Consider the following 12,804-nt stretch of genomic DNA (forward strand, 5'->3'; position numbering starts at 1 on the left):
GGTTGTTTCTTAACCGACTTTTTTTCTGCCCTGTCCATCGAACTAAGTCTCCCCTTTCAGAAAAGAATCCTTTTCTGTCCAATTCCTCAAAACCTCCTATTTTCTCATTGTTGTCAAACAGAAGCTTCTTGACTCATGTGGTATGTCACCAGAACATCAGCTTCTCCATGACAAACTCCTGTTTCTTAAGCTATGAATCTAGTCCACTTACGATAATATGTTTTCCAGGTACAGAAGGCATATCTCGTATTTGGTCAAGAAGAATTCGTATAATTTATTCCTTTTTAGGAGTAGCTTTAGGGACTAATGTTTTATTGGAAGAACCATATCTTCTTTTTTGTTGAATAACTCTTCCGGAATACTTAGTGCTAATTCTCTAAAAACGCTGAAATACTATTTACAGTATGAACGCTGTTTAGTCCTCATGATTTTGATCATTATTTCATTGAGAAAATCAGAAACCATGGCTGGTAAAGCAGGCCAGGACACACTCCAAAGTAGAGAACAGAAATCTCGGTTAATAACATTTGGAGGTAGCCTAATCTTACTGCATCTTCCTAATACTACTTGCAATTTAGTTTTTAAAACATATTACTGAGTTACACAATTGTCACCATTATTGCCAAACAGTACAAATGGATAAGAAGCCAGCTAATGTGACAAGAGCTTTTTTATAGTTAAATTTCTTCTATGTGATGCCACGATACCTGGAACGCGTGCATAAAGGAATTATATGAGGATAAAATATAAAATTTTTACCATCGAAAAAGATATATTATACAGTATACATTATAGACTAGCAAGAGGGTTTGAATGAGTTTATATATTAACAAAAATCTATAACTGCCATATCAATAAAGAATAATCAAAGTATATTAAAACAGTTTTTAAGCATATGTAGGCATATGATGTATTTGCTGAAAAGCACAAACATACACAACTACAAACACACAAACGTGCACACACACACACACACACACACATATATATATATATATATATATATATATATATATATATATATATATATATATATATATATGTGTGTGTGTGTGTGTGTGTGTGTGTGTATATATATATATATATATATATATATATATATATATATATATATATATATATATATATATATATATATATATATATATATATATATATATATATATATATATATACATATATATATACATATATATATATATGTTATGCTCAATGTTAATAATTGCCTAATGTGTACATTAGGCAGCAGAAATTGCCTAATGTGTACTTTAAGCAAACAGTTTGCCTAATATTTATATTGTGCAAAATGCGTGCCTAATCTGCACATTAAGCAAGACTTGCAGGTTAGGCAAGCATATTTAGCTAGAATTGAATAGAGTAGCGAAAATGCAGTGACAGCAGAAGTGAAGGGTGACGAAAATGCATTGACAGGAGCAACAGCAGAGGTGGAGAGTGACGAAGATGCAGTGACAGGACCAACAGCAGAGGTGGAGAGTGACGAAGATGCAGTGACAGGAGTGACAGCAGAGACACAAAGTGGGTGTTTCCAGGAAATCCGAGATGCAGCTGATGCAGGACAATCCAAAGCAGCAGTTCAGATGACACGTCGTGGCAATCAATTAGTTCGACGATTAGAAGTTGGGCAGTGCGCTACATTGAGAGTTCCAGACGTTGATCGTGGCCAGACTGGTCCGAAGAATCATCTTGTGGTCGCCATGAAAGGAGAGGATGGGATGTATACTATAGATTGCCGTGAGGGATTTCTTGGATCCAAATACACAGCAGCTGATCCAAGTCCTATAGATCATGTTTTGATTAAAGCAGATGATGTTCCTGATATTCGTCTCACTTTGAGAACAGCAACAGCAAAGGCTACTGGAGGACAAAAGTTTGTAAAGTGTCAATGTAGTACACAGTGTTCGTCAGGACGATGCAGCTGCCGCGAGAAAGAAATTAAATGCAACTCTCGCGGCCACCCAGGCAGAGCGTGCAAAAATTAAGTGTTGTCAGTGTCACTGTGAATAACAGTTTTGTTTTTGTTTATTTGTGTTTACTTCATTTTGTGTAGATATTATAAAATTTTGTCTGGAATAAAGTTTATGTTTCTATTATGTTGTATCAGTGTCTCTTTGTCCTCCTTCCGCCTATTCATATTCACATTAGACAAAATTGTGTGACATATTCACATTCCGCAAAATGGAATCGCATAAGGTGTGCAATAGGCAATTATGCGAGTTTTTTCTGCCTAATATGTACACTGGGTAAACCATATTGCCCATTGTTCACATTGGGCAAAAATATGCGTAATGTACACATTAGACAACTATTAACATTGCGCGTTCGATCCCAAGTATGAGGTAGAAATTTATTTCTATTTGAACATGATGTTATGTTGATATTTATCCATATATATATATATTTATATATATATATATATATATATATATATATATATATATATATATATATATATATATATATATATATATATATATATATAAATATACATATATACATACATATACCAAAGGCACTTCCCGCAATTTTTTTGGGGTAGCCGACATCAACAATGAAACAAAACAAAAAGGGGACCTCTACTCTCTACGTTCCTTCAGCCTAACCAGGGACTCAACCGAGTTCAGCTGGTAATGCTAGGGTGCCACAGCGCAACCTCCCACATTATCCACCACAGATGAAGCTTCATAATGCTAAATCCCCTACTGCTGCTACCTCCGTGGTCATCTAAGGCACCGGAGGAAGCAGCAGGGCCTACCAGAACTGCGTCACAATCGCTTGCCATTCATTCCTATTTCTAGCACGCTCTCTTGCCTTTCTCACATCTAGAGCTTTCTTCACACCATCCATCCACCCAAACCTTGGCCTTCCTCTTGTACTTCTCCCATCAACTCTTGCATTCATCACCTTCTTTAGCAGACAACCATTTTCCATTCTCTCAACATGGCCAAACCACCTCAACACATTCATATCCACTCTAGCCGCTAACTCATTTCTTACACCCGTTCTCTCCCTCACCACTTCGTTCCTAACCCTATCTACTCGAGATACACCAGCCATACCCCTTAGACACTTCATCTGAAACATATTCAATTTCTGTCTCTCCATCACTTTCATTCCCCACAACTCCGATCCATACATCACAGTTGGTACAATCACTTTCTCATATAGAACTCTCTTTACACCCATGCCCAAAACTCTATTTTTTACTACTCCCTTAACTGCCCCCAACACTTTGCAACCTTCATTCACTCTCTGACGTACATCTGCTTCCACCCCACCATTTGCTGCAACAACAGATCCCAAGTACTTAAACTGATCCACCTCCTCAAGTAACTCTCCATTCAACATGACATTCAACCTTGCACCACCTTCCCTTCTCGTACATCTCAAAACCTTACTCTTACCCACATTAACTCTCAACTTCCTTCTCTCACACACCCTTCCAAATTCTGTCACTAGTCGGTCAAGCTTCTCTTATGTGTCTGCTAACAGTACAGTATCATCCGCAAACAACAACTGATTTACCTCCCATTCATGGTCTTTCTCGCCTACCAGTTTTAATCCTCGTCCAAGTACTCGAGCATTCACCTCTCTCACCACTCCATCAACATACAAGTTAAACAACCACGGCGACATCACACATCCCTGTCTCAGCCCCACTCTCACCGGAAACCACTCACTCGCTTCATTTCCTATTCTAACACATGCTTTACTACCTTTGTAGAAACTTTTCACTGCTTGCAACAACCTTCCACCAACTCCATATAACCTCATCACATTCCACATTGCTTCCCTATCAACTCTATCATATGCTTTCTCCAGATCCATAAATGCAACATACACCTCCTTACCTTTTGCTAAATATTTCTTGCATATCTGCTTAACTGTAAAAATCTGATTCATACAACCCCTACCTCCTCTAAAACCACCCTGTACTCCCAAGAGTGCATTCTCTGTTTTATCCTTAATCCTATTAATCATTACTCTACCATACACTTTTCAAACTACACTCAACAAACTAATACCTCTTGAATTACAACACTCATGCACATCTCCCTTACCCTTATATAGTGGTACAATACATGCACAAACCCAATCTACTGGTACCATTGACAACACAAAACACATATTAAACAATCTCACCAACCATTCAAGTACAGTCACACCCCCTTCCTTCAACATCTAAGCTTTCACATCATCCATACCAGATGCTTTTCCTACTCTCGTTTCATCTAGTGCTCTCCTCACTTTCTCTATTGTAATCTCTCTCTCATTCTCATCTCTCATCACTGGCACCTCAACACCTGGAACAGCAATTATATCTGCCTCCCTATTATCCTTAACATTCAGCAAACTTTCAAAATATTCCGCCCACCTTTTCCTTGCCTCCTCTCCTTTTAACAACCTTCCATTTCCATCTTTCACTGTCTCTTCAATTATTGCGCCAGCCTTCCTTACTCTCTTCACTTCTTTCCACAACTTCTTCTTATTCTCTTCATATGACTGAACCAATCCCTGACCCCACCTCAGGTCAGCTGCCCTCTTTGCCTCACGTACCTTGCGCTTACTTTCTACATTTTTCTTTCTATATTTTTCATACTTCTCTATACTATTACTCTGCAGCCATTCTTCAAAAGCCCTCTTTTTTTCTTCCACTTTTACCTTTTACAACTTTCTTGCCACATACATCACTTGCAATCCCAACAAAATTTTCTTTTACTAACTTCCACTCTGCCTCTAAATTACCAGTTTCTCTTACTCTCACCTCGTCATATGCCATTTTGAACCTTTCCTTATTTTTACTTTTTACCCCCGATTTTATTAGCTCTTCAACCCTCACTAGCTCCCTTTTACATCCACCTACTCTATTCTACCACTCTTTTGCTACAACTAATTTTTCTTCCACCAAAAAATGATCAGACATACCGTTAGCCATACCCATAAACACGTGCACGTCTTTCAATCTTCCAAAAATTCTTTTAGTTATCAACACATAATCCATTAATGCCCTTTCTACTACTCTTTCATTTGCCACTCTTACCCATGTATACTTATTTTTATCTTTCTTTTTAAAAAAGTTAGCACTTATTACCATCTCTTGTTCAACACACATATCTACCAGTCTCTCACCACTCTCCTTTTCACCTGGTACGCCATACTTCCCAATGGCACCTTCTACCTCTCCAGCGCCCACTCTAGCATTTAAGTCACCCATGACAACTACATAATTCCTTCTACCCAGTCCTTCTACACACCTAGTTAATCCATTCCAGAACTCATTCCGCTCTTCTTCACTTTTCTCACTGCCTGGCCCATACGCACTGACAAATGCCCAACATTCCCTTCCCAACCTAACCCTTACCCACATTAACCTAGATGATATCTCCTTCCATTCCACTACTTTACCTGTCATCCATTCACTCAGCAATAAAGCCACACCCTCTCTCGCTCTTCCCCTTTCAATCCCAGACACTCTACCAGACATTTCACCAAACATCACTTCACCCTTTCCTTTCATCTTTGTCTCACACAAGGCTAATACATCCATCCTTCTACTTCTAAACATACTTCCAATTTCACATCTTTTACTCTCTATCGTACTACATCCACGCACATTCAGACACCCTGAAAAGTAATATCACAACTCTCTTATACTCTGCAGGAACAATAGAAAAACGAGAAGAAGCCCTTGGATAATATAAAAGCTGAGAAAAACAGGAGCACTAGAAAACACGTCTTCCTTCTCAGGCAGACCAATGTCCATAAAGGAAGAGTTTGCTTACCTCTAAAAACAGTGTCTGTGAACCCAGTATCTTCAGAATTCAACGCTGAAGAGACCATATACCTTACAAACGTTAGTGCATGCTAGCTATAATAATTAGGTATTTTAAACTTTAGCTTCTGAGAAATCCTATGCTCAGATACATTGATTCACCTCGGGAAGAATTATTCAAAGTCTGCTATTGCATGAAATTTTGTGTAGGCTGAATTATATCTTCAAAATACAGAACTCTGTTTACATTATTTCTTCTAACGTGATCAAAAATCTTTTAAAGAATATTCTAAATACGAAGAATCTTGGGTGTAGAGAAGACATTTTGTAATTTCCATAGAATTTCATAAACCATTTAAATGCTTTGAGGTCACTCATGAATGGCAGAGGCCGGGGACAGTAGTAACGCCTTGGCCGGGTAATGCCATGAAGACTGACCATATATACTTATGATCAGCGCCTAAGACCGTTCTCCATTCAAGCTAGGACCAAGGAGGACCAGACAATGACTGCTTTGCACTCCCTCAAACCAATCATCCCTTGCTTACAAGGATGGTGAGGTTGTATACACTGCAAGAAACAATCGAACTTGAGTGGGTCCCGAACCCCTGTATAGCAGATCCCCAAGCATAGAGGCTTCCAACAGGCTCCTAAAAACCCTACATATTTCTTCAAGTTACTGAATTTTCATTCAAAAATTTTTATATATAGTTTGAAAACTGGCGAAATTTAAAATAAAGATTATATAAGGATTTTGATAATCAAATATATCTATCTATCTATCTATCTATTTATATATCTATCTATCTATCTATCTATCTATATATATATATATATATATATATATATATATATATATATATATATATATATATATATATATATATATATATATATATATATATATATATATATATATATATATATATATATATATATACACACACACACACACAGACGCTTGAGATATTCTATACCCATTATATAGGCTTCTTTATAGATACATACACGTGCACACACACACCAGTCACGTGCATGTGCATTAATATTATAGCAAATACAAATCAACAAACAAACGCATATACACATAAGTTTTAGAATAACAGTCCCCTTCCCGAAAAAATATTGGATACCTTTAGAATCTCCTTTTATTTATCATAGTTCAAAATTGAGGAAATCATCAGAACTATGGGAGTAAAACGAATCATAACTGACATACATGTCATGTATGAATATGTGTAGCAATTATTAATTACTTTGTGTTTATAGATTATCGTTTGGATGAATGGGTTTATCCTTTCATTATGAATTTATTCAGTATTTATTTTATATTTTCATGAAAAATGCGACAATGCTAATAATGTATATATATATATATATATATATATATATATATATATATATATATATATATATATATATATATATATATATATATATATATATATATGTATATATATATATTTATATGGTGAAGATATGACCACTTTTTATTGAATAATAATTTGTGAGCAGAGATGGAGTCATATTTCAGTGCATTCGTCAAAAATGGCCAAATAACCTCTATAGATTTTATTCCTGTTCGAATTTTGAATGGGATTACGGTGACATTTAACAAACAGAGAGCCAGATTCGCCATAAGGGCAGGAAAGGGTCACATAAGGTGGCATGTGATAAGAGGCCTCTCCTAATGACAATACGCATTTTCAGAGGCTGTAAATGATATGTACGAGTTTTCACAGAAAAATTAAACCTTAAATCCAAATAAATTACTACTAAAACGGATGACTCATGATTTTGAATTCCATTCATTGAAAGGGGAATGAAAATACTTATTTCCACAGGTGATCTTTTTCTCTGGACATTATATACGCTAATTTTTGCCATTTATATATATTCAATCTAAACTGAGTTCCAAACTATTGATTCCTCTTAACTCTTAACGACTATATGAATAAAAGTTGAATTACTTGTGAAAATGGTTCTCAAATTATCAAAAAGGTCTAAGGTAGTGTAATCCATCTCTTAGTCTCGCTCACCCCTTCAGGAAACGCAATTAATTATCAAAGAAAAGTATTAATATCCATTTAACCTTCCGGGGAAATATTGGGGAAACTGACCATTACGGAGAATTTAAAGATTTAGATTTTATATTCTCATATTTTTGTTACCGTTTAGAACTTCTTCCATTTGTATGCGTTATATCTTTATTACTAAGAAGGAAAGGTTTGTAGTTAAAAAAAAAAAAGCATTTCACTGCTAATATAGTAGGTTGCAATAACAACAACACAAACAACAATAGGAACAGCAACACCACCACCAACACCAACAACAACAACAATAATTGTAACAGTTTTTAGTCAACTGTAGGACAAAAGGTCTCGAACATATCCTTAGTCCTGTCTAGGATTTGGCAATTTCCTTCACCGCTCTAGCTACTACGGATTGGTGGTGGTAGGAAATTTTAGTCTGACTCCTCACCGCATACCAACCTAGTATTGCTGGCCCTAACTATTATAGTACAGCTTTGCTAATCATAAGCACACATAAACCCTTAACCATTTTAAGTAGCCCCACTCATAAAGGTATCATATATAAGAAAGATAAAATTAAACAGAAAATCAATGGGTCCTACGTTTTCAACAATTTTGATAATGATTCAACTAGAACACCCCAACATAACTAATCACTTTTTATTTCTAATGAGATTTAACTATAACATACTCTCTGGCACTCAATATAAGCTTAAGAAAAAGAAAACAAATCACCAACCAAATTAAGCTCGTAGAGAGATTTTATTTTCTCGACGTGGTAAGGAAAACCAAAAGAGAAAGTTTAAAACTTCAATGATAGCCAACTTGAAGGAGTGAGACCGATTTCCAAATAGTCCTATTTATGGAATGGATGAATTAGAGGTTTCCTTCTTGGGACGAAGGAAGACAAGGAAGAAAGGAGTAAGAAGAAAATATTATGGTCATAATTGCATGAATTGATTAATTTACGGCAGAGCAGGAGGTGTTTCTTGCAATGCCATGATGAAGTAGTTTCCATGGGAACACAAAGACAAGGACAAAATATATGAAATTTGGGTGTAATATTTTTTTTTTTTTTAAACAAAAAGGTTATCATTGATTCTATTATTGATCTGAAACAATGTTTAAATACTATAAATATAGATTTTGCATTTTTTTTTTTTTTTTTTTTTTTTTTTGCATTTTAAAGTACATATATAATTACATGTCAGTATGTATGTATGTATATATGTATGGGTGTATGTATGTAAAATTAATACAAATTTATAACTTTAACGTAAGGGAATTTTAACATTGAATATATTTTCTATCAAAATAATAGAAATGATATTGAACAGAAAATATTAATGGAGACCAAAAGAAAAAACACGTAAGAACAAATTAATCATTGTCTCCGTAATTAATAATCAAGAAGAAAACTTTTAAGTCCTTCTAACCGACGAATATCCTCTCAAAAGCGCACACGTTTTCGTCACCGACGCTAATTTTAGTTCTAAGAGCTACGTATCTTCTACGACGTTCCAGAAGTAGTTATTTTCTTAAGAAAAGAAAAGGTCAGATAATTTTTCGAAATTGTCATTTATTTATAAAGGGTTATTACACTGACAAAAAAAAAAAAAAAGAAAAAAATAGTTATAAGTGTAATCTGAAGTACACTATGTATGTGTGTCCTAGAGAGAGAGAGAGAGAGAGGAGAGGAGAGAGAGAGAGAGAGAGAGAGAGAGAGAGAGAGAGAGAGAGAGAGAGAGAGAGAGAGTGAGCAATGTCATATATATAGGCTATTATCAAATGTTTTTTCTCATAACAGAGTTCTCTTAGAATTTCAACCCAGTCATATTTTCAGGGAAAAACTGCTGTGTGAAGAATTTTCAACTTCATGTAACATATTTTTGTTACTACACAGCGGAAAGGTACCAGAAAAATAATGCTAAATAATCCTCATCATAGTTTCAGTGTATATGAAATATAAATACCCAACTAAAATTCATATTGTTAATGAGTTTAATATCTCACTTAATAAATTCATTCCATTTTCCAACACCAGCAACGAATACAATCTGACATAAATTTACATAATGGCAATTCAGTCATTATATTGAAATGATTACTATAATTGAATTTTTTTTTTTATTCTAAATCTATACCGTATTTTATGATATACCAACCATCCACATCCCCTATAGTTCGACTGTATATCGTACATGATAACATGCAAACTCTATGGTCATAGTTATAAAATAAAAATGAAATATTTCCCAAGGAAATATATAAAAGAACTTATGACACTGTCGAGAGAGAATTCTTTAGTATATTTATTTTGATTCCAGTGTCATCCACTTTAATAGACACAAAAATTTGATACGTTGAAAAAAAAAAATAATTCATGTTAGATAGTGTTTAACGGCCATACAGGAATATACGGCAATCATTACTACTGAAAAAGATTTATAACATGATTTGGTTATGCATGTGTATGTTCGGTAAAGTAAATAATTTAAAAAAAAAAAACACTAATTGTGCAACTGAATGATTACGTAATATAACTTTTCATTGTAATTCTAATTGTAATTAATCACTTTTATCCCATCTTTAATTATCTCTTTTTGGCAACTTAGCATAATTTTCTGATCTAGGTGGTTTCAACTCGTTTGAAATAACTGTCTTTGGTTTTAAATACTGGGATTTTTATCAATAGAAGAAGCAAGCTATGATGATTCTGAGGACGAGCAAGGTGTATCCTATGCTGTACGCCGTCAACGCTAGGTGGCTGGTGAAAAGTGACCCTAGTACCCCAAACAATAGGACATTTACAGGCAGATGCAATAGGAATCACTGGAAGACAGCGCTCCAATTACTTCCCAGAGGAAGTGGCATACCATATTTTCAATGTTCTTCACTCTTGGAGATGGATTGTTCTACTTCCATGGCATCAGTGGACTCTTCAACGTTGTGGGTATTCCTTGCAACGCTTCTTACTGGTGGCTCTTTATTGACAGTTCATATAAAAGCCTGAAGGCTGTTCTACTGCACAACAAAAATCAGTGGCCCTTGATTCATATGGCTCATTTAGTGCTCATGAAGGAAGAATACATGAATGTCAAAATCCTGCCAAGTGTACCAAAGTACGAACAATCCAGCTGGGAGGTTCCTTTGCGATCTGTACCCCTGGAATAGCCGAAATACAGCCCTTTACTACGAGAGGCTGTCTGATGTTTAGTGGGCCGCTTGGACAAGCCTTCTTTCTGTAGTCAAAAATTTCCTCGGAAACTGCAGGGCAGAGAAATACAAGGGAAATCTTTGACAAAATTGTGGACCAATACCAGAACATGGGCTTCTGAATGTCACTGAAACTGCACGCTGCACGGGTCAGTACAGTAAAAGTATGATGGAGACTATATCTGGAACCTTTTGCGTGAAAGTAAACCGAAATGCAATTGTCAATCTCATAGACAAACTTGGGTTTTGAATAAATTATAATGCTAAAATTCTGTGGCGATTCTCCAGAGAAATACTCTTAATCAACGCTTAGTATCACGCGCTGCATCACGGTGTGTGCATTAACATATCATAATATGTAATCATACCATAATCGTTTCCTTTTAATCTTAAATTTAAAGGACAGTGCATGGAGAATTTTTTTTTTTATCATTGATTTATTATGTTAATTGTGTTAAGATCTATCAAACTTTTACTTAACAGGAATCATTTAAGTCTTAGGCAGATACTGTGAAAAATCCTTCAATTAATAAGTAAAAATTGTAAACAATAAATAAATAGATCTTATGAACCCAGATCCAAAGTCTGGACTTGGTGACTGTTGGTTTGTTCTTATTTATTTCATATGAAATTTGAAAAGATTTTCAACTCGAGGACAAATTTGATGTCACACGGTGAATTATCATACGGGTATTTAATAGCTAGTAGGTTGGCCAAGGTACCAGCCACCCTAAGGGGTACTATTGAAAGAGATTAATTGGGTAGGTTGTGTACAAGACATTTCATATTTTCACATGGCGACAGGAAAGACTAGTAATTATTAAGAATTTGGTATTTCAATCGCTCTACTCTTGGTACCGTCAAACTGTCTTTCCTGCCGTCCAGTCTTTAAAGATGGGTGGTTTGCTAACTCCTCCTCCTTCCATATGCATTATTGGAGCGAAAACGGCGACGAGGAGGCAGGCAGCCCGGCCGTCCGACTATGTCAGAGACAGAGACACAGAGACCTCACTCACCTGGGAAGGTTCCTAGAATTTTGATTTGTCCGACATGCCTGTCTTAGACTAAAGGCTTTTATTGGGATCCCTGTTGTACGTCACCCTCTTGTGAACATCTGCCAAAATCCATCGGCAACGCCTTTGTGCATGGTTCGACAATGGTGAGTACCAAGAATATATAGGGCTTATTTTTAAGGTTATCATTGCGAACTCTCATTGCCTTGTGTTGCCTATAAAAGTTTTCCTGTCTGTCAATTTTAATCTTATGAAGAATCGTAATAGTTTTTTGTGGTCAATATGTTTTATATATCGTATTCTCTTGTCCTTTCAGGTGATTTAGCTCTCGGACTAGTAACTCTAGCTTATTTATAAATTCACGTTGTTAACACTTAGGTAAGAGAATTGTCAAATACATTAATGTTTTGAATGGTTATATTTATGACGAATTGTCTCCCATATTACGACCGAGCAAATTTATATTAGGTTTACCGTTCATTTCAGGATGGTGTTCCGTTCCGGTGTATCGGCCCTTTTATTTCCTTCCTGGTACTAATGTAAACCTCAGTTGCTCAATTGTAAGGTAATTTTAAGTGGGTTATTATTCCGATGGGTATATTCTTCTACATAAATAACCATGACTTTTAGATACTAATCTTCCTGAATATTTCTTTACAGACAGCGAGCGAAGCAGAACGAAGGAAACGCCCTACGATCTACGTGAATTGCCTTGTTCTCCAACCAATTGTTAGTAACTACGTTATTACGT

At 35.6% G+C, this 12,804-nt stretch overlaps 1 protein-coding gene across 1 annotated transcript; it reads left to right on the forward strand.

Annotated features, from left to right (window-relative positions):
* The first annotated feature begins 1,598 nt into the window (after positions 1-1,598).
* On the forward strand, positions 1,599-2,000 carry LOC137646255 (uncharacterized). The gene has a single exon (XM_068379373.1). It carries the CDS (start codon positions 1,599-1,601, stop codon positions 1,998-2,000), a length of 402 nt encoding a protein of 133 aa, XP_068235474.1.
* The last annotated feature ends 10,804 nt before the right edge of the window (positions 2,001-12,804 follow it).

The sequence above is a fragment of the Palaemon carinicauda genome, chromosome 9 (genome assembly GCF_036898095.1).
Source record: "Palaemon carinicauda isolate YSFRI2023 chromosome 9, ASM3689809v2, whole genome shotgun sequence".
NCBI lineage: Eukaryota > Metazoa > Arthropoda > Malacostraca > Decapoda > Palaemonidae > Palaemon > Palaemon carinicauda.